The sequence below is a fragment of the Dermacentor andersoni genome, chromosome 4 (genome assembly GCF_023375885.2).
Source record: "Dermacentor andersoni chromosome 4, qqDerAnde1_hic_scaffold, whole genome shotgun sequence".
NCBI classification, from domain to species: Eukaryota; Metazoa; Arthropoda; class Arachnida; order Ixodida; family Ixodidae; genus Dermacentor; species Dermacentor andersoni.
The window spans coordinates 36394300-36419563 of NC_092817.1; the positions used below are offsets into that span (position 1 = coordinate 36394300).

At 41.5% G+C, this 25264-nt stretch overlaps 1 protein-coding gene across 1 annotated transcript in view; it reads left to right on the forward strand.

The window, feature by feature from the left end:
* LOC126536921 (structural maintenance of chromosomes protein 3-like) overlaps nt 1-25264 on the forward strand; it is a 62038-nt gene that overhangs the window by 26870 nt on the left and 9904 nt on the right. The window contains exons 16-28 of the mRNA XM_050183984.2: nt 1282-1426; nt 4839-4992; nt 5374-5523; nt 6127-6196; nt 7518-7599; nt 8085-8276; nt 8518-8592; nt 9826-9940; nt 12462-12619; nt 13816-13899; nt 16327-16470; nt 20305-20463; nt 23998-24048. Coding sequence (XP_050039941.2) covers nt 1282-1426; nt 4839-4992; nt 5374-5523; nt 6127-6196; nt 7518-7599; nt 8085-8276; nt 8518-8592; nt 9826-9940; nt 12462-12619; nt 13816-13899; nt 16327-16470; nt 20305-20463; nt 23998-24048 — 1579 coding nt within the window. The remainder of the gene's footprint in view (nt 1-1281; nt 1427-4838; nt 4993-5373; nt 5524-6126; nt 6197-7517; nt 7600-8084; nt 8277-8517; nt 8593-9825; nt 9941-12461; nt 12620-13815; nt 13900-16326; nt 16471-20304; nt 20464-23997; nt 24049-25264) is intronic.

Here is a 25264-nt window from a genome sequence, read left to right on the forward strand (position 1 = left end):
TAGAGTGCAAGTTTTCACATGCCATCCTCAAATGACATAAATTGCTGGATGTGGCTTTACACAAGTAGAAGACATGAAACATTCTATTTTCATTTACCAACAACAAGCACTTATAAGCTAAGGACAGTTTTGCATAAACTGATAAAATCTATGGTGAAAGGGGTGAAATGAACATCTATCTTGCCCAGGTTTAAAATATACATATTATTCAGGTGCTTTAAGCACCACTCAAATGCTGTCTTATATGAACTTGTTTTCTTGGTAGCTGCTAGTGCGAGCACATGTGATGTTTGTGACAAGAAAGATGACGCCCTTCAAATGATGAAGAAACAAAACAGCTGTGTAATGCAGTTGAGTGATCGATTTAAACCTATTACTTACATCTCGGCAAGTGGGACGGTAGACAGTGGTGCAACAGGAGGCATCTTGAAGTCTTACAAAAGTTTCTTCAGGCAAAGGCTATTCGCAGGCATCGCTGCCAGCCATTTCTTTGCCCATTACATTAGAGTATCGTGAAGCCAGATCTGACGCGAAACTACTTTTGCTATATTCAATATTTGTTGTAGGCTTATATTCAGTACATGCTAATACCAGCAAGAAAAAAATGTATATTTACTTCAGCATATGCAATAATTTGTTGTATTGTCACATTGTTGTGAAGGTGAGGAACCAGAGAGTGCCAGAACTGTGAGTCATGAATCTAACTCTTTATTGGGCAAACTTGTGGCCAGAAAAACAAGTTATGCTCTAAGCACAACGACAGCAGTGAGTGCCTGTCGTCGATCATTGAAATCTGATATACAGGTCAAGTACACCAGCTATTTATGTGTCCCATCTTACATAATAGAGTAATCATTGGTGATCACATATGTTTGAGAATTTGCATTGTGTGTGCAATCTGATTAGATAAGACTCTTTCACCATAGGACCATAAACAACATTCTGGAAATTCTGGATTCATGTAGGTGCATCCTTCACCAAGCGATAACATTGTAACAGTGGTTAGGCGGTAACAGCAATTGGGATGAAATAAACAATGCACTTATGCCAATATTCATGTCTGTTATGCCGAGGGTCAACCGTAGTAGTGGAAAAATACTAATTACACAACCTCCTGCGTGTGTTCATTATCGCTTACTCTCAGTTTATGAAAAGTATAGTCAAATGCACTCCTGAAATGTGGTGAGAGGGCAATATTTCAAACTGTGCACTCTTTTCATTTTCAAGTTCCTCTTCTGACATGGCTATGTGTACTGCACTGTGCACCTTCTTTTGCTGCAGGCTGTTCACTCACCTTGTGCTCAGCTGCTCAGCTGCAACAGCCCTCCTGCGCAAGTTCTACGCTCTGAAGGTGCGAGGATCCCTTGGCTTTCAGGCATTGGACAAGACAGCTGTACAGGATCAGTACCCAGCACCAAAAGGACATGTATGTCACTACTACTTCAAGGAATCCTGATTCTATACACGTGTCACACATGTCGTGACTAGTTCCTTTGAAAGAGGGATTAGCCAGGGATTACCTTGGTGTCATGGTAGTGATGCGTGTGTTTGTTTGTTTATTTATTTATTTATTTATTGCCATGCTATACATTGCTTTCATCTTTTAATTTGAGGGCCTTTGATCAGTGAAGGAAGCTAGAATGCGTGCGCATAGACTACAACTCTTAAGCCAAATTACGTACAGTCATGAGCAAAAGTCTGATAAACCACAGGTGCCACGAAATAATATTTTTTCTTCGCAGTTTTAGTCATGGAGTCTAAAATCAAGTGTTAAAGCCTATATGCCCTAGTCCATACAATGTAATGCATTAAGCTAATTTTATGTTGCACGGCTGTGGCTAGAAGAAATTGCTTGTACCATAGCCCCTACACTTTGCTCTCGACTGCATCATTTCATTTTCACAAGTTTCATAACGCAAGCCAACCTGGCTTTCCCTTAAAAGCCGACTGCAACGAAATTTCACTTTGGCTAGATCGGTTATAAATGAGCAATACATATTCTATCGACACAATCTTGGGCGGCAAACTACAGGGCTAGAAATTGTCTGATTTTATTATTAACATCCTTTTAAAAACAGTACTTGACCAAAACAATGCATGTATGAGATGAATCCCAGACTATGGGCTTTGAGATTTTCGTCCAGCCCGAGTCACGCCCAATTTACAAGGTCATGCCAAGAACCTGTGCAGGTTTTGAAATTTATGGTTTGTATATCCTTTCTAGCGAACAGTAATGGTGGCATTATTTCCAGTTTTGGTATCAAAAATGTCTTTTTATGCACATTTCGTGATACATCCACTCATATTTCAAACTTAAAGTTAGCATGGAGGTTGCTACATATCCACACTATTTAAAACTAGACTTTTTAGTGGTCCAAAATATATTACACTTGAGCTAAATCAGAAGTACTAAATCTAGAGAAGCCTAATAAAGTGTTCTTTCAAAGCTGTACTTTTTCTTAATTTCCCAGTAATAGGTTATTAGAAAAGAAGATGAGGACCAAAGTGCCATCTTTTTATCTTCGCACCAAATTGCTAGTGCCAGTACATCAGTGTGACATCACAAATTTCAAAACATTTTCTTTTATTTCAGCCGGCATGGCTTGAATTGTTGAAATTCTTGAAACTTGGCAAGTGCAGTCTTTGGGTGTTTTAGAAAACTCTGTAGGCCCAAGCAGCCGGTGTTGAAATTGACGATATCACGGCTAGCTGTTACGGGTATTTCAGGGCAGCGTCACCACCCGTGTCATTCTTGTGCCTTTTCCGGCCTATAAAGCCTCTCCTCATAGTAACCTTTTTTGGTATTGTGGAAGAATAATTTACTAATGCAGCTCAAATTACTTTTCCTTTTAATGTCTCTTGAAGAGGCCTAAAGGCAGTGATGAAAGAAGGGAAAAATGAAAGACTGATGACAGAATCACTGACTAGCAGTGAATTGTGTATTTAATGCATCATATGCTATACATAGGGCTTCTTTTTTTAATTGTTAACAGAATTTTTATAATTTACCTGTGGTATATATGTAGCACAGTTCTAGTTCTTGAGATGGATTAGTCTCAAAGAATGTTATTTACTTGAGAAATAAAAAATGCGGAATCAAAGAGATTTTCAAAATATTGCTAATTAACATTTACACTGATTACATTATGGCACATATTGTAATTTAGGAGCTGTAGCCAGTGAGTTTTCAAGGTGTATGCAGCTGGAACAAATCCTGAAAGCCGGAACAAATCCTGAGGATGACATCACTTTTGAGATGTACGTTCCCAAAAATTCATTGGCATTCCAGTTAGTTTTGAGCTTCAATGCATAAAAACTTGGAAAAGCATATTATTCCTAAAGTAAGTGGAACAATAGTGCATTTTTATCGCAAATGTGATAGCACTTACCTAAAAACTGGTGCTAGTTCCAAATTTTGTTCCAAGTGGATATGGCTTGTGAAATCATTGGATTCAATTCGTAAATTGCAACCTGTGCACTAAAATAACTAGTTCTAAAGTTTATTTGTAAAAATTTTTTAACAACACAAATATGGATCTTTATTTTTTTAGAAAATAATTTCCACCTGTTTGAGTAATCCAGATCAATGAGCAGAGTTGTACTTTTTGCTACGTGCAATTGTTTTTTATTCTGTTAAATTAATTAAACACCTGTTATGCTATACATCAAAGAAGAAAATGGCATCACAAGAAACATAAAATACAAACTACCAAAAAGGCTGTTATAAGTTTAACAGTTCAGGTATAGCTGACCTCTTTTGCCATGTTAGTGGCATTATAACGACACATATCATGCCTTGTTTGTGGCAGGGAAAATAGCTTAGCAGATCTCCTGAACGCACCTGTTGCAATAGTATTTCAGGTTCACACATTACTGTTGCTCAATTCTGCATCTACAAGATTGGAATGTCATGCCAAATAGGTGCCAGAAAACGCTGCCAGTGAAGTCTCGTCCTTCCTTTAATGCTTGTCTAACCGATGGCCAGTTTGACCACTGAAGGTACTGCCATACGACAGGACACTTCATAAACAATACATTCTTTTCATTCAACCTATTGGCTAGCATGCTTATTCTGACTCTCACTGGTTCATCACGTATGACTGATCTGCACAACCTGCTCAATTTGTTGGCAGCATGCCAGACTGGCTGCTGCTTCAATGACTGCTTTAAGGGAGGGTGTACCTTCACTGAAGACATTTGCTGGCTACATTATGGCATTACATTTCAAATCTTTTGGATGCCAGCCCTGCATGTGAGGAGTTATGCTGCGAGGAGTCAGGCTCCAACAGAGGCCCAACCTCCGTTGCTTGAGGTTGGCATAGTTACATCTTTTGACAGACGCCAAGAATGCTAAGGCTTGTTAAGTAGCTGTAAGCAGTCATGGTCATGCCTATAAGCATTGGCAGACAAACAACAGTGATGCCTCCTGGAGCAAAGCAGAACTAGCAGCAATGTGTGATCGTGTTTACACGTGTTGCCACTTTTTATTTTGCTACGCTTTCTCTTTCTCTCTCCTTATTCTCTCTTTCTGTTTTTATCCCTGTGCCTCATTCTCTGTGTGCAGGGCAGCCAAAAAGACTGCCTCCAGTTAACCTGACTGCCCTTCTATGCATCCTTCTCTCTCTCGCTACCACACCCATGACTCTAGGTTGCAGAGTCTGTTTCTTTTCGCAGTGCTGCTTTCTTCCAGATACTTATTGTTACTCATTGTGGTGACACATTGAGTACGATCAGTTGTTAGTAAGTGTCTGTTTCATCTGTCTACCTTTTTCGAAATGTCGAACCAACTAGGCACAGCCTGCAGCTTGATCTTCTCAAACCCTTGATTCCTGCTGCAGGACGTAAGGCGCCTGATCGACATGGTGGATTGCACAAACTCTGACCTGGCTCCTCTGCTGCCCCACTGGCTGGGCAAGTGGCTGCTCTGCTCCAGCCTGGAGGTCGCTCAAGAGGCAAGCCGCCTGTACAAAGCCAGCTGCGTCACACTCGAAGGTCAGTGCCCACAAGGTCACTGTGCAGTGCGGTTCACTCCTGTTTAGAGTGCAAGAGTGGCCCACGTATCCCTGTTATTTTAGGCATACATCAGATCATACGTTTTTCCAGATAGCATATTCTTTGTTTATGGTTTTTTGAATACCCCCCCCCTCCCCTTATTTTTTCAATATTTCTGAATGTGGTTCTGCTGTACTGACACACAGTATCCCAAGGATGTAAAAACAGGTCCCTTCATGGCCGAGGCGGCCAAAATTAAATCTCTCTATCAATTCTTTTTTTGCTTCTTTTATGTGTGTCATGCAGCTCTCGAGGCACATTTATATGTATTGACGAATAAAAAGAAACCTTGTTTTTTTTTTCCCCTTTCTTTTTCTGCAGGAGACATAGTAAATATCAGAGGTGCGATGACAGGTGGCTACCGTGATCCCAAGAAAAATTTGTTTTCTGTGTACCAGGAGTTCTGCCGGCTTTCTGACGTGCTTCAGTCAGCTGAAGCCTCACTGAGCAATATGTCTGCTGTGTCTCGGAGTATCCTTTTTACTCACTAATTGTGTGTTATCCCTTTGGTGAAGTTTCCATGTGTTATATAGCCGTGTGGCTAGATACGTGGTTTTACTTTGGTCGAACATATATGTAGAAGACAAAGATAATGATGAATAACTGGGCAAAGGAACAAGAGTTCAGGATCTCCAGTTCAGCCTCTAGAGTCTGTGAAGGAGTACGTTTACTTAGGTCAGTTAATCACAGGAAACCCTGATCATGAGAAGGAAATTCATAGAAGAATAAAAATGGGTTGGATCATATACGGCGGACATTGTCAGCTCCTGACTGAAAGCTTGCCATTATCATTGAAAAGGAAGGTGCATAATCAGTGCATTTTACCGGTGCTGACATATGGAGCAGAGACTTGGAGACTGACAAAGAAGCTTGAGGACGAGTTAGGGACCGCACAAAGAGCGATAGAACGAAGAATGCTAGGCATAACGTTAAGAGACAGAAAGAGAGCGGTTTGGATCAGAGAGCAAACTGGTATAGCTGATGATGATGATAATGATGGCAAGTTTACCAGAACAAAATTTTTTATAAGAGAATTGAAATTCTTATGGCGTCTTATTCCATAACAAAACAAAGGTCTAGCCACTGAATCTGCAAAACTGCTTGAAAAGATCCGAACACTGGAACTGAAAATCATGCGGAACACGTAAGTTTTGCATTTATGCCCTTTGTGAGCATATTAAATACATTGAGCTTCGAACCTGGCAAAAAATAAGATAAAGGGACACTGATTACACAGTTGGAATAGGATTGCGACCTTGCCACTTTTCCACCTGTACAGCTGGTTCTTCCCTCTCGGTGCCAGCTGCGAGTTTAACCTCCACACTGGCACAATATTTGACGATGTTCCTATTCTCTTAAATCGGCGTGTTATGAACAGCATTGCAAGTGCTCTGCCAGTCATTTGTACGTAGCAAATAACTGAATTGTCACAGATGGATTCATTCCGAGTTTCTTACACTTGCACTCATTGTGCTATCTGAAACTGCAAGACTGAGCTGTCCATCCTCCTGCCTTCTTTTCTTTTTTTTTATCTTCTGTCTTTCTCCTCAAAGCTCAAGTGCATCCTCCACTTCTCTCCAATACATCGTTTTGGTGTCCACCCACCGCTGGCACTTTTCTTGTCAGCTGGCATGACCAGTTTTGGCCACACGAGCAAAATGGATGCATATTGTTTGTTCTCCTGCCCCCACCCAACCCTTGGTTACCGAAACAATGCTTAGCAGGCTCTTGGCTTTACCTGCTGTCTGAAACCTTCACTCCACTAAGCAGCTCTCTTTTCTTCAAAATCCCATAATGCCTGCTCCCAGCTTCCTAAATGAGCCACTGCGTGTGCAAAGAGCGCTGATCCTCCTAGAGCATGTTTGTCATCTGTTGTTTCTATTGCGTTCAGCTCGCGCTTCCATTCCATTTCTCTTAACTCTTTCCTTGCCATGGAAAAGTGACCCTTATAATAAAGCTTTAGTAATTTTTTTCTTTTATTGAATATTATGTCATCGTTATTTTAACAGAAAGCTGCAAATAGTATACTTTCTTCAACAATGACAGCTTGAAGGTGTTAACTATACTTGTGCCAAATTTTATATAACGCCTTTCAATAAATTTCAATCATGTACTGTTTTTACTCGGCGCATTATTACCTAATATTATTTTCATTTTATATGTATTTTTTCACATACAGTACATTATACAAACAACATGCGTCCCCCCCAAGTCTTTTTTCAGGGCTGGTGTTTCTTCTAGGCAAAGTGGCAGCCTTAACTCGGAAACAAAATTATTACTAAATATAATACAGGAGACTAACTGGATCATGATGACACTGTTAATTGCCGCTATTGCAAACTTCAGGCTTACACTCCTCCATCTTACAAATAGTGTGAGAGGTCAAAGCTTTAAAAGTCATTTCTGTATGCAGCAAGAGATATTGAAGCTGTTCTGACCAATAAAAGTCTGCTTTGTTTACCCAGGAGCGCCATGTCAAGCACTGAATCCAAACTGACTTTGCTTCACTCTTGCCTTTCTCAAATCGAAGATGGCATTCGAGTAAAGGTGAGTTCTCCTTCCATTCAGATGGGGTTCATAAAGTTCATGAAATGCTCTGAAGTTCTTTGCTCCGACATGAAACTACATATGGATGAATTCTTGCTGTCATAACTGCCATGTTTCAAGCTTGTAACTCAAAGTTTTTTGTTCTCTAACCCTTCTCTAAGCAGTTGTACTGCTGCTTGTGTGTACAAAAGCTAGGCAAGTAACATCTACAATGTCATTGATATGTTACTGAAGATGATGCTATGCAGTGCAGCTTTAGTTTCGGTTCACTGTTTCTTGGTGTTTCAGAAAAGTTTCTTTTCTTTCCCTTTCATGCTATAGTATTCCATTTTCTCTGAAGCAGCAGAAACTTTCTTGAACTCATTGCTATTTTCTCAAAACACCTTGCCCACCCAATGTTTTAAATGCTGCTTCGAATGGGATCTTGTTGAGCCCTGTTACCATGCCCTGCGACATTGATGCCTGACCTGCACTGTGTTATTCAGGAGAAAGCGTTGCGCCAACGCCAGCGTCTGGCCGACAGCTACACTCAACAGAGAATGTCCTTGATAAAAGAGCGCTCATGTGCGCGCACAGAGCACCTCACAGCTGGTGCTGAGCAGCAGCTGTGCGACAACACGCGCAAGCTCCAGGCACTTCGCAGCAAGCTCCGGGCAGTCACCGCTGAGAAAATGCAGGTGCAGACTCCTCAGCTACTCACATTTGAACCGCCATTCTGACAGTTGTTCGGAGCTCGAAAGGAGCCCTAGTTGAGTTCAAATCTCTTATAGCAGATAGAAGGTGTCAAATAAGAAGCGCATGGCCGCAAAACTTTTTCAAATGTGCGATAATAGCAGAGGTTTGGACATTTCGAGCAATAGCACTTGGCTTCTTAATAATATTCTCTTCATTCCCTCCACCCTCACCCTTTTCATTTAGCTTCTTCACAACAAAAACAATTTGGAATCCTTGCTGAACAACTGCCTGTCGCCTGGCCTTGAGAGCCTGAAAAAAGTAAGTGTGTGCTCATATACGAGGGTTGATCCAGAAATAAGGTTCTCGAAGGGCTCCAGCCACACGGGAAGGTGTAAGGCAAAATCTGGTAACACTGCTGCGCGCAGCTGTTTCCCCACTCTCGATTCCCCCTAGCCGCGCTTCGCATCACCACTCATTCTTGACTCAGCAGCCGTCCGATATGGAGGTTCCCATTGTTTATCCTACCAAATGCAAGATTCGTTCCGTAATTTGCTTTTTGCACGCCAAAGGGACTCCACCTGTGGATATTCATAGCCAGTTGACGGAGGTGTATGGCAACAAGTGTATGTCCGTTCAACACGTCTGAAAGTGGTGCAGGGAGTTTATTGCCGGTCGGAAGGAAGTCCACGATGAAGAACGGAGTGGAAGACCGTCAATTTTGGAGGCAGCTATCGAGATGGTTCAAAGCGAAGTGCTTCAAAACAGGAGGATGTGCAACAGGAGGAGGTGCAAGTTGGAATCGGCTAGCGCAAGACAGGGTTAATTGGAGATTGCTGGGAGAATTTTAAATATACTACTATACTTCAAAATTGATGTCACAAGAAATGCTGAAAGAATCTTCTCACGTACTGCACTCTATAACCTACTTCACAAAAGCTTTACAGTGTAATGATTGTGGGCTGTTAACAGGGGCAAATCAGCCATAATACTGTATTGTTCCATGTTGCCGCTGACCCATGTGCATAAAAGTGGTTGTACAGACAGATTTGACGTTTCTCGGGTGCATTAATTTGGCGTCATTCCGCCACAAAAATTTTTTAAAAATGCACGTGTTGCAGTCCAAAATGGTGGTACCCACAAATTGTGAACGAAGTCTTACATAGAGTCAGCAGAAAAAAATAAAAGATGCTTAAGCTCAATGTGCGTTGACAGTTGCCTATGATGAACCCATCAAGATGAGAAAAAAAAAAAGAATGCAAAATGATGTTGAAGTTTATTTCGGCCCAGAGACCATTTTGTGAGCCACTTGCATCATTTGCCTTTCATTTTATATAATTAGGACCCATTTAAGTTTGGGAACACTTGCTGACATGCAATATGAACTTGACATGAGCTGTTATGATCGACAGCAGCCTACATACCCATACACTATTACTGTAATAATATTTACTATTTGTCCATAGTTCTCTTGATTTCATCACTTTTGCTTATGAGAAAAAAGACAATACAAAATGCGAGTTTACACCACATACAAACCAAACTCTCTCGTAGGAAAGGCAATCCCTTGACGACAAGAAAGCAACTCTGGAATGGGAGCTTGAGCTCTCAAAGACAAGACTGGCTGCTTTTGATGAAACAACAAAGACATCAGAGAGACAAATTGCAGGTTGGTCTTTCAGTGTGTAATAGGTGGAGTCACATTCAGTATGAGCTGCAGCACAGTGTCTGTTTTTGAAGGAGTCCTAAGACTTCACCGATACACGAGAAATTGGAGCACTAAACACTGTTCCCAATACAGGCATTTATTAAACCACTCTTCCATATGCCGGCACCGCGATGCAGTCTTGGAGCCCCTTCAGCCACTGCCACCGTGTTGCAGCTAATATTGAACATGATTTTTCATGGTAGAAAGCCTAATGTTGGGGCTGGTTCGTTGTACATCTCAACTGAAACTCATCACTGATCAACAAGAGCGCAAGGAAGAGGACAGAGGCAACACATGGACACATCATTTATGTCCTCTTCCTTGCATTCTTGTTAATCGGTAATGTGTTTCAGTCGACACTTGATAAAAGGCTAAATGTATAACAACCATCTTTAGCTCAAGCTTGTTTACTTCCTGGAATATGACCTTATTGAAAAGTTTAGATAGGGGAGCCTTTTCATTTGCAAGCTTTTATGTGTTCTATTGAACCAAAACAAATGTTTTGAGCAGATTTCTGTAAATGCAATGGGCAGAACTTAATGTTTGCTGCTCTGCTCATGAAAGCAGATAACGTGGCCACAAATTGGCATGCCAAATACAGTTACCGTGCTATATTTACAGTCAGCATCAAAAGTTTACAGACAGTGGGACCTGAGTAGACATTAAATTTTCTAGCAGTTTGGGGCCGTAGTCAGTAAAACTATGTTATGTCATTTGCATAGACAGTCAAAGTAATCATGACTACCCCTGAGATTTCTATAGAAATCCATGCATATAAAGTCTTGTTTTAACAATGTGGAAATTTCCTGTAAGAGGATATAACAAACCTTTCTTTTTAGTTTCTAATGAAGATTTCCCAATAATTTCACATTAGTTTTAAGCTGAAATTTGGCAGCGCATGGCACTGCCAGTAATTCATATGATGCAGCAGTTAAAAACTTCACTGAGCACTCTACGAACACCAACAATTCCTGCACATTCGTGAGCAATACACTACGCAGGTTGTGTGTTGTGGTCAAATGGTTGAAGGTTGTGTGCATGCACTACTATGCTGGAGTGAAATGAGAACAACAGAGTGGCACTTAGAAGAAAAGCGCCGTCCTACTGTGGCAGTGATAAACTACTGTGCATACTTAGACAAGAATTTGAATGTACCGTAGGACCGTTTTTTTATATATATAACAGTCAATTTTTTTTCCCATTCTTTTCACTCTTTGTCATTCGCTTACACAAAGCCACATCATCATCATGGTCAGAATTAGTCTATTGGCATTAGAAATGATAAAAACAGAAAATGAAATGGGTCATTATAAAATAAGACACCTCCACTTATGTTCTCTGTAATTGCAAGGCTTATCAGCCTATCGGCAACATGTCAGCTAGCGGAGACAGCACTGCAAGCCACTGATTTGGTGCAGCGCTCATCGCTGGTTGTCGGCATAAAATTGAAAACTTTTTTTTTTTCACTCAGCAACAAGCATTGTATAAAATCAGAAGCTTGAAGCACGTCGCTAATGGCTCACAACACCCTGGACTTGTTGCACTACAACAACAGCGACGGATTAGTGTTGACAGCTGCGATATAGAAAACATGTCTCGCTGAGTAGTTGTAGTAGGGAAAAGAGGAGTTAGGAAATGAAGGGCCGTGGGCATCGTAACTGTCTCACTCCTCAGTGGACACCTGAACTGTCCCGCGGCCGTGAGAAAGATGCAGGTGAAGAGAAAAGACGCGAGAGAGGAAAGTTATAATGTAATACATGTAAAGCGAAAAGGGAAGAAATAAACTGGAAAGGAAATACGTGACAATATGTGAAACACATGAAAATACATGAAATACAAGAACATCACTAAAATATACAATAAAAGAAAATGTCGAATTACACAAAAATGTACGTGCAGCAGCGATTCACAGCACAGCGCTGTGCTCTGTGTCATTCATCCATGCAGTGGTGTTATGTACAGTGCTATACAAATATGTGGCAGAAAACATATTGGCAGTCTTTTAGTGATTCGCTGCAGACTTTTGCATCAGATTCAGCTTACCCAGCTGCAACTCACCTCCCTCCTACGGCAGGCATTGTAGGCTGCGAGGGTGAGTAACCATTATAATAAAGTAAGTTCAGTTTGTCTATCAACTTTGCTATAACAAGGTTATACTGTACTCTGTATTACTACAGGCAAAAAATCCAAACACAAGGTTGCATGCCCAGGTTCCATGGTCTGTAAATTTTTGGCACTAACTGTACATTCACCTTCCTGTCCTGGTTGAATGACAGACCCCATACGTTTGGCTGCAATGCATGGAATCACCAAGACATGCAGTGTACCACTCCATTGAAAGTCAGTACTTTTGTCCTTAATCTTTCCCCCGTCATCTGCACTGCACACCTCAGATCAAACAAAAGTCGCTAAACACAACAAGTACACGCGCACTGTCCAGCCGCCATTACATTTGCTAAAACACTTCTTCTGGGACTTCCAGAGCTTGAGAACAATTCCAGTGCTGCCTCTCGAATTTATGACCTGGAGCAGGCTGTTCAAGAAATGTCTGAAGAGAAAGCACGCAGTGGGGAAGACTTGAAAGCTGCATCGAAAGAAATGGAGCATCTCACCCTGAAGAGGTCGAACACGCTGGCTGTGGTGTGTACAACAGGTTCCTTAACTTCTGATCAATTGTTGCAGCCTGCTGTGGTGCCAACACAGTGCAGGTTTTTGCCTTGACAGCTCTTTCACAGTTTAATTGCACCATGGCCTTTCTGGTCAGACAAATAAAAATGTACAACCAACACAGTAGTGCGTAAGACAAAAACAGGAGAGAGCGCACATCTTTCCTCTTTCATGAATGCAGAACAATTCACACCCAGCTATCTGTCCTGCTAACAAAGCTTTGTTTTCATCAAGTTTCATCTTCTCTCACTGCTCTGGTTTGTGGTCTTTCCAAATCAGACATGGCACATGAACGGTGAGAGTAAGTTTAAGTGATGCCAAACAACATGCGTGATGTAAAAAAAAGAAAATGTCCGACACTCTTGCACATTACTGTACTCGCGGACAACTTTCTTACTATGAAGGGAAAGCTACGGAGGCAAAGTGCGCACAAGTGAGAGTGCTTCCCAAAAGGGTCCCGTGTTTTAATCCACTTTTGGTTAGCCTGAGGAAGAGAAAACATAAACATCTTATCAGCAACAGGTAAAAAGACAGAACACACCACTGAGTGTAAAAGTTTATTTATTTTGCGAGTTTTCCCTTCCGCGTCGGGGCAAATGCGAAACTGTCGCACATGGAAGCTGCGTCGATTCAGCATCTGTTGCGAGCAACCAAAAGCAATGTCAACGCTGCCGGGCTACGTGGCACGGTAACACATGTGCACCAGTCACGCGCCCGTAGCTTTCCCTTCATAGCCACAGAAAGTTGTCAGTGAGTATAATTCATCAACAAAGCTCACTTGGGACAAATAAGGTTTCTAACTACCCTTTGTCCCTGAAAAAGAAAAGAAAAATGATGTGGCGATTTACTTGTATAAATGATCATTTGAGCTTATTAATGTTTCCTCTGTTGGTCAGACCAGGCATGTCAACCTCCTATGTAAAAAGTGCAGTATTCATGATAACTGTCTCTTTCATCATCATGCTATCAATTAACTTGTGAGGCTTATATGTCTTTGTTAAGTTCATGAAACAGAAATACAAATAGCGTTGATGTGCCAGGGGGGTGCTTATAAAGCGTGTGTATGTGTCGTGCTTCATGTCATGTATGCAACTGTGAATGCTTCAGGCTTCAGTAACAGACATGTGAATCTAATGTTTGTTCTCTCTCCTGTCCTTACCAATTTGCAGTTGGAGGAAATTACAAAGAAAGCCTGCATGTTTGGCACTGTTTCTAAGAATTTGAGCAGATACCGCCACATGGGGAAGACAGAGGTATGTTGCACCATCAATAGACTCGGTGTCCAGCTTTTGGTTATTGGCTTCTACTTGCACTTTCCAGATGCAAGCGCTGTAGGCTGTGTTCAGTACCAACTGAAAGTAACCACGTGAACATGTTTTACTTCTCTTACACTCGGCTAGCAGTAACTGTAGTAAATGCCATCGCAGTTATGTAAACAAGCACAATTGCCATTCCCATAATGCATATTAGAAAAAGAAAACTTGAATGGCTTTACAATTTGTTGTGTGTGCCGTACTTCTATGTAGTATTGGATACAGCAGGAATTCTGCTCTTATGTCTAGGTTCCTTATAGTAGTGGGCCATAATAGCTGCGAGATCAAGCTACAGGTGGCTGCAGGCCCCGTGCCACGTTAGTGTGAATAGGTGGTTGGGAGCATGCATTGAAAGGTATACAATGGCGCTTCACTGTGGACAATTTGACGCGATTTTATGGCAATGAAATGCGCTGACAGCAGTGAACTAGTGTATATTGCCCTACAATGCCATATTTTTGCAAAAATGTGCCGAAAGTCTCTTTTTACTTAAAACAAAGGAAATGCAAACTGTCAATCAACAGGGGACTAGCACTCAGCCAAACAATCTGTTTTTTGTGCCTGTTCTGCTGGTGTTCCACCTGCTCTGCTATACAATATGTGAAACTTAATTAATACCATGTTCTCTTCAAATCTTGAACTGGGTATAAAAAAATCAGCATCCCTGTACAACTAAACTGAAGTAGCAAGTTAATGTGCATTTTACATCACCAATTGTAGGCATACGTTTGCATTCCTTTTTTTAGTGTGCTTCAAAATGCAATCAGTTAATGAGTTCAATTAAATTAGCTAGGTCACTGTGAGACAGCATGCTAGCTGGATCACCAGGTTGCTTCAGACAAGATTATTTTTATTGCAGCAACACTAAAAAAGCTTCATTTAAGCACAAAGTTGCCCTTGCATGGTTATGTGCAAAGTTGTAAGTCTTTGAGAGACTAAAATCATTAGGTTTTATTTCAGATAATAATGGCTGCTGTTTTATATCAAGCTAACTACTTCACACTGATGAGCGAAAGGAACTTATAGTAACCGCCTATCAGCTCAGTGTTCTGACGTCCTGTGTCTATATAGAGACTTCTGTCATACATGATCCTCACTAATACCCTATTTTAGCTTTCCTTTTGTAGCAGCGAGTAAAATCAGAAAAGCTCACAATTTACTTGCAAGGTAGAATAATTTCACCCTCATTGCATCAGAACTACATTTTAAGAGAGCCCCTCAGGCTGTTGCATGACCACCAAGCAAGAGTTGCAATTACTTCAGTTGTCATGATGCAGTTATCGTAATATAGTGCAAATTGTATCATTTGTGAGTGATATTTACGCTACCTCATTCATGTTGCAAGGTATCACAGAGATTGCGGAGTGATCAGCACATTGCGGCAAGTTGATGAAGCGCAGCATTCACGTTAGCTGCAACCACTTGATTTACTTAAAACGAAGTAAAATACTTTCTCTGATGTACTGAAAACATAAAGCAACAATAAAATTGGTATGATTGTGGCAAACAAAAAATGCGATTGTGATACACTGCAAGCTCAACATGGCCAGTCATTGATCTTACTACAGTGCAAAGACAACAGTGCAAGGCTCAATGCTTCTGTACACCGTCAAAAAATGTAGACCAGCATTTACATCCATGCTACAACCACAGAAGAAATGGTCTTTAAAGATATGCATGCCGTAAGTACACACGTAAACATGTAGGGCCTAGCAGACGAAACGCGGCGCAATCCACACTATTCGTGGTTTGGCCAATGCCCACCAGGCAGCGACTCTGCTCGATCTCATGATCAATAGGGCGACATCCATCTGCTGTTGACAACTTGACAAAGTAGCCGATTCCACTTACTAGAAGTGAATTTGGGCTCCTTACTTTCGCTGAGTTGCTTGACAGCGCTCTTCAGTCACCGGTCATAGTCTTTCAGACCTGTTAGCATTTGGGTCTCTTTTCTTCCCCAAAAATGTAACATGCATTCTCGCATTCGTGAGCCCTGTAACGCGGCCAGATTTTCAGAGGGCCTGAATTGAAGTCTCATAACTCCTATCAGAAGTGGAAAGGGCAACACAGAGGCGGCCAACACAATTTTTTAGGACATTGCACTCAATAACAATGATTTGTTTCTCACTGTTTCTGTTGCGATGTTTTTAACAAATTTGGCCATTGCTCAAAATGTGTATGATTATAGAGTGTGCAAAGTGTGTATTTACGTTAAAGGGAGTAAGGTTTTCAAATAGATTTTTTTTTTGTGTGTGTGAAACGTTCTGCTTGCTCCAGGCTATTTTTGGATAAGCCTCACTGCTTATTTGGACTTGTTTTGTGAGAGCTAATAGCTCACTGACCCAAATCCCCGTGGTCGCCCTGCAGCTTGAACATGAACGGCAGCGCCTGCAACATAGGATCAGTGAGATGAACCCACCTGACCTCTTGGCTGGCAGACTACTTGAGCAGGCCTCGGAGAAACTGAACTATGTATGCAAGCACCTCACCGACATGAACGTGACTCGCAGTGTATGTACAGTTGTATTGTTGGGAAGCTTGATCCTTAAAATATACATAGCGTTTCCTTCATGGGCCTCGATGGCAACGAGGTCACGTGCATGCCACCAGAATATACACTGATGCATAGCACAACCTGTTGGTCCCCTTTTCTGGTGCGTTCTGTGCTGTAGTTTGTACGTTGCCAAGCAATGAAATGGCCCACCAGCACGTTGCTTGAAGTAAGCCTTGAGTGCTTTTATTATTGTTCACCTGTGTTTTGTTATGTTCCAAGAATAGAAAGCTATGCAATACAAGTTTCATTCAGCGTTTGAAGTCTTCACTCTGTCTTTTTGTGTGTGTGCATCCATGCAAGCCTCGATTTCCCATCAGACAACTTTGAACATATACAGTATCTGTGCAAACTGGCATGCACCTGCCTGTGCTGTTGCCTAAACTAAGTCATTCACATTGTGAAGTATTTAATAAAAATGTAATATAATTCCCAACCCAAGCAAAAAAATGAGCTCGGCGGAAGATCACATCGACCCCTAAGGCCACTTAAACAATAGACGGTCCAATCTCGGCCATCTGGGTCGAGCCAGGCTTGGTTTTTGCAAATGGCCAGCCTGTTTGCCAACCACCGGCAGGCAGTCGGTAGACGACACCAGTCCGGCATCATGACGGCCGGTTAAGTCATCATGGACACGTTCGGCCCACACGTGGGTCACCGACTTTCCCACAATGGCAACAGTGTGGCTTGTCTGCGGCCAGCATTCTTTTGCCAGTATTCATATTTCGATTTTTTTCTTTCTTTTTTGAGTCATGTATACAGGGTGCTTCTTTTTATGTCGATGTTTTTAAGGCACCCTGTCACAGGTACCAGCATATTCCCCTTCTTCAACTGGGTTACCTTAACTGGTCAACATTACATTCTGGATAAGTCGCAAGCATAGAAGTATTTAATTGAAAAGATTGTGCTGCTTATCTTTCTAATTAATCGCTTTAAGGCACGCGTTGTAACGGTGGTATTAAAGCCCATCAACGTGTAGGACCTATTCACTTCGAACAAAATTTGTAACTAGCACCAATATTGAGATATACGAGGCCAAAGTCACCAAATGAGTTGGTGTCATAATTATTCCCTCGAGCACTGCGTATATTCATAGTGCAGCAAGAAAATGGCTATTTGCTGTACACTATGACATGACGTACACCTTGAAACTGGAACTATAATTAGAAAATTTGTTCTAACTGAACGGCCCCTGCATGTCAATGGGCTCATTCTTGCCATCCCAACATATGCACTAATGCGATTTATTAAAAAGGTAATTGGCATGATTTTGTCAATTACCAACTTCTGAACTACTAGTCATTTAGAAAGTAATGTCCGCCTGTTAAAGGTAACCCAGATGAAGAAGTGGAATGGTGTTATTTGCAACAGGAATAAAAATATAATTCGACATAAGAAAGGACATCCTGTACAATTCGCTATTTAATTCATGCACTCATTTGATTCTTAAAGCGTGCTATAGAAGGCAAGCGCTTTGTAGACAAATTATCACTACAGTCGATTTTTCGTCAAAGTTTATTGAACTATTTAGATACAAACACAACAGAAATCAGGAAAAATTTGTTGTGAAGTGCTGAAATAGTAAGTTAGTGGTAGGGTCAAACATAAAATGATCAATGATAGTCTTGTATGGGCATTTGAAGATGTCCTTCGTTGACTTGCATAAGCCCATTCACCAGAGAACTGTGCAGCCACATCACTTGACTGTTTCTGCAATGGTCACACTCTGGCATCTGGAATAAAGTCAATGTAGTATGTAAGTTTCAGAAATGGGACATGTATAACAATTGTTTGGGTGCTGGATATTGAATCAGATATTTCGTGGTCTCAAAATCCTTTAGGCATTGTACATAGAAACAGATTCTGATATATCCATGATTTCTTAATACAAACACTAAATACGCATCGCATATGCACACGCAATGTTACATTATTTAGTTAGCCTCAAAATAAGTGTTGCAAAAATCTGACGTGAGAGGGGCAAAATTCGCCTTTCTTCAATCTATCTCGCATGCGTCTCCACAACTGCAATGTACGTACGTCGTGCACACAACATATAGCACACTACGGGCACTGCATGCACACATCAGTGCTCTATGCACATCATGATGAACCCACACTCTCTTAACTCGCTTGCCTGACAAGCTTTGGCATGTGAATTCTTGCATTAAATGTAGCTACAAAGACCACAAGGCATCAAATCTAGACTGTGCTATTAACATTCCGATTAACATTTCAGAAAGCGCGGACGAGCTCTTGAAACAAAGAAACCCAGCCTCAACTGTACTTACGAGCACTCTCTCAAAATTAACTCTGCAAAAGATAGGCTCAAATAGCGTAAATAAGATGTGCAACTTACATGTAAATATGGAGGTACGTAGGAGGTGAAAATCCGCTGGCTGGAAATTTTCCATGCACATTTAGAGCAGATTTCTTGCAAACATGAAGCACAGCACCAAAGAAACTGTGCGAAGCTGTGCCAATCAAGGAGCCACTGTACACTTTTTAAACCCCCGGTCTCTCCTATCTTCTTACCGCTCTTTCCTGTTTTGCCTGAAGTGGTGGACAGAAGAGAAGTCGAACAGAATAGAAAGAAAAGCCATCTACATGCCTGCCTTTTGCCGACTCCTTCCCCGTGAATGCTGCCTGACCTGACTGCCACAGACGGTTGAGGCAACCCGCTGCGCTCTGTTCCTTAATTTCCCAATCCCCTCCCCTGACAGGAACTGCACCGCATATGCTTTGCTTGGCTCGTAGCAGAAGTAAGTGCTTTTTCAACTACCATGACCTCCTTTAGAAGACGAGGAAGGAAGTCGGCGCCAGATGTCAAGGGCATCCTATATGATTGGCTAGCAGCGTCAGACCAGCATGAAGCCAATGTCTCTGGCCAGCCAAAACTCCCATGCTCAGCATTATGCAGCCCTACGCATCTAGGCCAGCATTTGTGACCGAACAAGTGCCAACGAGGTCAGCTTTTTACGGCCAACACGCTTCATGCCGACATGATCGGCTCCCAGTGATCTGCCGAGCACTGCCCTATAGTCCGCACTCGGCCAGTTTGGTCGGGAAGCAGCCTCTGTAATAAAAAAAATTTTTTTTTCATCGCTGATGCATGAAATAATTAATCAACTTTTCTGAGACATATTTCTTACATTGATATGCTGGTCCATCTGCAAGTTCATGATAATACAATCAGACTTACTTGAGGCGGTAATCGCATACTGGTACAATAAATATGACATTTTAAACATTCACCCCCTCCCGTCCCACCCAAATTGTTGGGGCAGAAGCAGAGAAGGGGGGAGGGGTGAAGGTCATCACATCAATCACATCAACGTGATGACCTGCTCAGAATTGATGATCGATGACAACAACACAGAAGCCATCAATGAAGAAGGCGAAGATGGCGAAGATGGAGGCAGCGGTGATGAATACTCTGCAGATGAACCAAGAATTTTGACAAGAGGGGTAATAGCGACATTTGACACTCTGCAGCTCTACCTCGCATCGCTTCCACAAAGTGTGCAATGAATATCAGTGTGACAAGGTCGACTGAACCCACACACTCCATCGAATAAAGTGCATAGAAGAAAATGTTCAACTTCTTTCACTGAGTACCTCTTTAAGTGACGTTAAATAATGATTTCCTTATCGTGAACGTGTTTAGCCAGCTCTCTTGGAAGTGCTAGTACCATAAGAAAGATAACAAAATAGTGCCCTGTATAAGAAAGGATGTTGTAGGTCACAAGCGCTTCGTTGCAATTATGTTTGACTGTATATTTTTCTTGCTGCAGAGAGCTGAAGAAATGAAGGACAGTCAGAAGGAGCAACAGTTCTGTAACATTGAATTTACCCTGAAACAAGTATGCAAATACTTTGTGGACTTCTTCAAGAGGTTTGTGCCTCATGGCCATGCGAAGGTGGTGATCACCACTGAAAAGAGAAATGCTGAAGTGAGTATCTAGAAATCGCCCATTGATGTCCTGTGCCTAATGCTCATAACGAAATCTCAATATAATGAACACAGATATAACTAATTATCAGATATAACAAAGCAAATACAAAATTTGGTTGGTCATGCTTTATTTTAATGAGTATTCTAATGCTACATAGAAACCGAAAATGCAAGAAATGAGACAATATCAGTTTATATTTGTTTGCTTGTGGCCTTGCGTTTTTTTTTTTTGTTTTGTTTTTTTTTTTTTTTTTTACGGTGTGTGTTTGTGTGTTGCAAAATTAAGTGTCAAACACAGCAATAGAAACTTGAAATGGCACACTTTAGATGTGTGTGCTCTTTTAAGCCAGCAGCTCAGCTTGGCTGGCTCTCAGCCAGCAAGCCAATTTGCCAATCTCATGTGATGCCGCACCAATATGAGCGGCTGCATATTAATGAGTGTATGAAGGATGTGTTTGTAATTTTGCCTTGTTCATGAGCCACTTATTGGCATGGAAAGCTGATGAAAGGCCATCAAGAATTACAGGAGACAATCTGCTGCCCCACCGAGGCATCTCACGTGCTTTTTTTTTACACAAGCTTTATTGTGTTTTTTTCCTCACCGCTCCCAACGTCAGCAAGTACTCTTTTCCTGAATATCAGATCTTAAAAAGTATTTTCATGTTGAATACTCTGTTGCATAATCTGGAATTTGTGGTGGTGGCAGCCTAATAGCACTTGCAGCAGCGGAACAAAAGTCACTGGTTTGCATTCCGATTACATTCCATCATCCAATAGTCGACAGTGCTCACTGGAGCTGACACTCAGTTTCAGGTCACTTGCTCATACTGTATTGTTCCAAGTGGCTTAGGCCATGCAGGCAGGGAAAGAGGTAGATGCGAGATTGTAATGCTGAACCTGACCTGTCATTCCAATTAGGTGAATGAACACATCATTGACACATGGAGTTTGTCACAAAATAAACAAGCCTCATTCTAGCACAGACAACAAATGCAGTAACAGGGAGTGCAATAGCATTTACAACATAAAAAGCAAAAGCCTATAAAGCTCAGCAGTTAACAACAACGCTCCTTCGACATTATGTTGCAGAAGCTTCCATGAGTGAAACTGTTATACAAATCTTCAAAACTTAAATGCATGAATCGAGCACGCTGTGAACCAACATGCTTAAGGCATGAATGTCTTAGGCAGCCTAACAGAACATGGTCACCGGTGGTGAGTCCACAACGTTCACCATGGCACTGAAATCACTGACATGGCCCATGAATACCTGGCACACTGTGCTTGTATGACGTAAACATGGCCAGATGGTAAGCCAAGCTCTATGGTCCTGGTTGTCGAGTGTGACTCCTCACTAAGCCATAACCTCAGGCAGGATGATTTGGGTAACACCAGGTGCTGGGCAGTACTCAGACCAGCATACTGAGGTCTCTGTCAATATTGACAGGATGCAGCACTGATGCATCCATCAGTGCAATATATCTAAGTGACAAAGCCCCTCTGCTTGCACAGCTTATTCATGTGCACTTCATACTCTTCAATTTTAGGCACCACTTTTTTTATTATTATTGTCTTTTCAGCAATTACTGATGTCTGCTATCTTTTCTTATCAATCCTGACAAAGACTTGTTCAAGTAAAAACGCAAGCAGCGTAATAAGGCTGGGAAACCTTGCACTGTTTATTCGGGAGCTTCAAATAATGTGCAGTATGTAGAAGAACATGTTCTTGGCCTAACTAGTGCTTACTAAAGGTCAGAATTATACCTTTAAAATATCAAAACACGGAAAGGAAGAAAAATCATTATGACAGGGATGGCAACTTCCAACTATAGTTTATTCAATACACAGATGCAAGAATAGGCAAAATGAATACGGGAAACTGAGTGGCTTGATTTGTTTCTTAGAACCACAAATAATGAAGCCAGAGAAAGATGGGAAATAACTTTTCTTTTATTTATGTGTCTATTTAAAAAAGAAAAAGGTGAGAGTGGATGAAAAAACCACTTGCTGTAGGTTGGCACCAAACTCACGTCTTCCGCATTATGTGCATCATTCTCTACTGTTGAGCTGCGACCCAGCAGCCATCATCCCATACACTTTCTTTTGTATTTACGCATGTGTGCTTGATCTAATCCCGGGAGTGTTAGCCAGTGCCACTCATGGCCATGGCCAGCACCAAATAGAGGCAACATACATATGCATACCTGCGAGCTCTCCGAATTTTTGTAAAGTTTATGAATTTGGTCTAGTTCTACGATTTTACAAATATTGGGTCAAGTTTTACAAAAAATGAATCCCATTTGCAAAGAAAAGAGAGTGTCGCTCTTTGGTCTCCAACGACACCCTCATATGCTGGTGACAGGACACAGAGGGGTACTTGTTTTGAGCAGGCGAATGGGCTAAGTCGACTATATACCAATGTAGCTGAAAAAGTCACTGTGATATAAACAAGTTCTATTGCTGTTCAGTTTTTGCTGTTCCATGTTTGCTGTTGTTGTTGCTTGTGTGGTGCACCTAAAGGTAAATCATTGTTAATAGAGGGCTAGTATCCGACAAAAGTTCTGTCCTCAGGGTCAACTTTGAAAAATTAGTGCGATTCACTCTCCCCCTTTTATAGTCATGTCTGCAGGATATTTACAAATTTTAAAGTTCACAAGCTGGCAGGTATGTGTGTGGTGGAGCATGGAAATGGCACTTCATACCAAAGGCATATACATCAATGTGTATAAAGACAATCATTTGTTTAACAAGGTTATTTCTGAATATCGTGCAGTAATGCAGCGAAGGGTAGAGGAAAACAGGGTGCAGGTGTTCAAATTTGGAGGCAAGTGAAACGGGCGGCTCGGCAACACAGCTGCCAGTGTGTTTTAGGTGTTGAGAATATGTGGACTCTTCAAAGCAGCTTTCACTGATGTAAAGTGTCATACAGGTGATAATCTGAGAACACCTCACTTTGAAGTTGACCACAAGACTTTACCCAAGTCCATTTACATACTGGTGATGCATCGGTTCGTGTGTGTCAAATACAGGGGAACTGCTTTGATGAGTAGTGAACTGCTTCTAATCCTCTCTGTTAGAATGCAGAAAAAAGTTTATACAGGTGCAATTGTTACTTTTCAGTGCTGCCTTATACTATATTTGCAGTACATCGAAGGCTGCCTTTGTCAGTAAGCCTCTTTTAGTGCCTCAATTGGTCTCCAATAGCTAGTGTAGTGTGTCTTTGTGTGTTTTTGTAAGGTAAGCAATGGTGTGTATGAAAATGTAGCCTGTCTCTTTCAGGGCCGTGGTTTCCAATGAATGCACTTTGCATGCAAGAAAGCTCGCAAAATATGCTTATCAGGAGCAGTAATGAGGAAGCAACATTCACTGAACCACTGTCCATTTGCTTTATTTTTAACTAGCACAGAATAGATAAAAGCCCGATGGCAGCATTACATAGTGTGTGCTATAAAGAAAATAATGCATGGCACTTGTTTAAGAGGCCTTTAGTCTCAGAATTTGAGCTAAGTAGCATTTACTTTGTCTTTTGCAGGGACAGGACCAACCTGAGAGGCAGCGGATATGCAAAGGCATTGAGTTTCAGGTAGCAGTAATTCTTTTGTTTTGAGCATGCATTGTTAGTTTTTTTGTTTTTTTTTTTATTTAATAGTAAGCAAGAGTTCAAAGCAAGTACACTGCAATGTGATGAATGAAGAGGAAGGCACAAATATATGGAGTTACATCTATGCACTCATTCATTTCCATTTTGTTTGACAATTTGAACTCTTGGCTTGTCTGACCAGTTAAATATATAGAGAGCCACTGTTGTTGGAAACAAAGACATCCTCGTTTAGAATAGGATTTCTGAGGAGCATCTGCTGAAAGCTACCACAGAAAACTGCTGTGTAAGAGAATGCAAGTATAAATGTAATGTACTCAAAGTTGGGTTTCATTAGGTTAAGTAGAAAATGTGGTGTTGGAGCCACACTGGTTATTGGTATGAGCTTTAAACACGGCAGTGTGAAATTCTGCAAGCAACCTTGATGTTTTAACATTGTCATATTCAATTCTTGATACTATACATCTGCTGCTGTCATATCAGATTTCATACAAGCACGCTTAAAGTACTTTTTAGAGCAAAAGCTCTACTCCTCAAGGTACAACTCCCAAGGTCAATCTTGGCACACGTTTGACCTTCAGTCGCCGGTGCGCAAACGTGAAGATGTGATGTCACGTGATCCGCTGCAGAAAGGCATCACAACTGTGCTCTCTCAAGCCTTGCCGCTGTGTACCATGTGACTAGGCGAGGGTTTAAAGGGCTGAATTTAGTCCGACATAGCATGAGCATGCACACACATTGCATCACGTTGCCAAGAACAGCAGCATCCCTAGTTCGTCCGATGGTTAAACGTACTGGCATAATCAACGTAACCGGACGCTGCCAACGCACTCTGATGCACCCGGTGTCGACGACGCTTGCCCACTCATGGATAATGTCAGACTATAAATGTGCCTTAAAAGCTGCTTCGACAGCGCTTGGTTGCTCAGTCTTGCTGTGGATGAAGCATGCGCCGGTGCGAGTGCGTCAACTCTTTGCTGCAGGCACTAGGCTGAGTCTGAGCACCCTGCTGATATAGCTCGCCGGGAAGAAGCACTGAATAACAGTGTCTAACCATGCTTATCAAATCTTTGGCTCGTATAACTAGTCTCAAGCCACGTTGAACCCCAGCTAATTTTTTAAATTCCTCCTGCAAATGAACCAACAGTTTTTGGTTGAAAGAGCGATGCATTTGCTACATTGGTTTAGTATATCTTTTTCT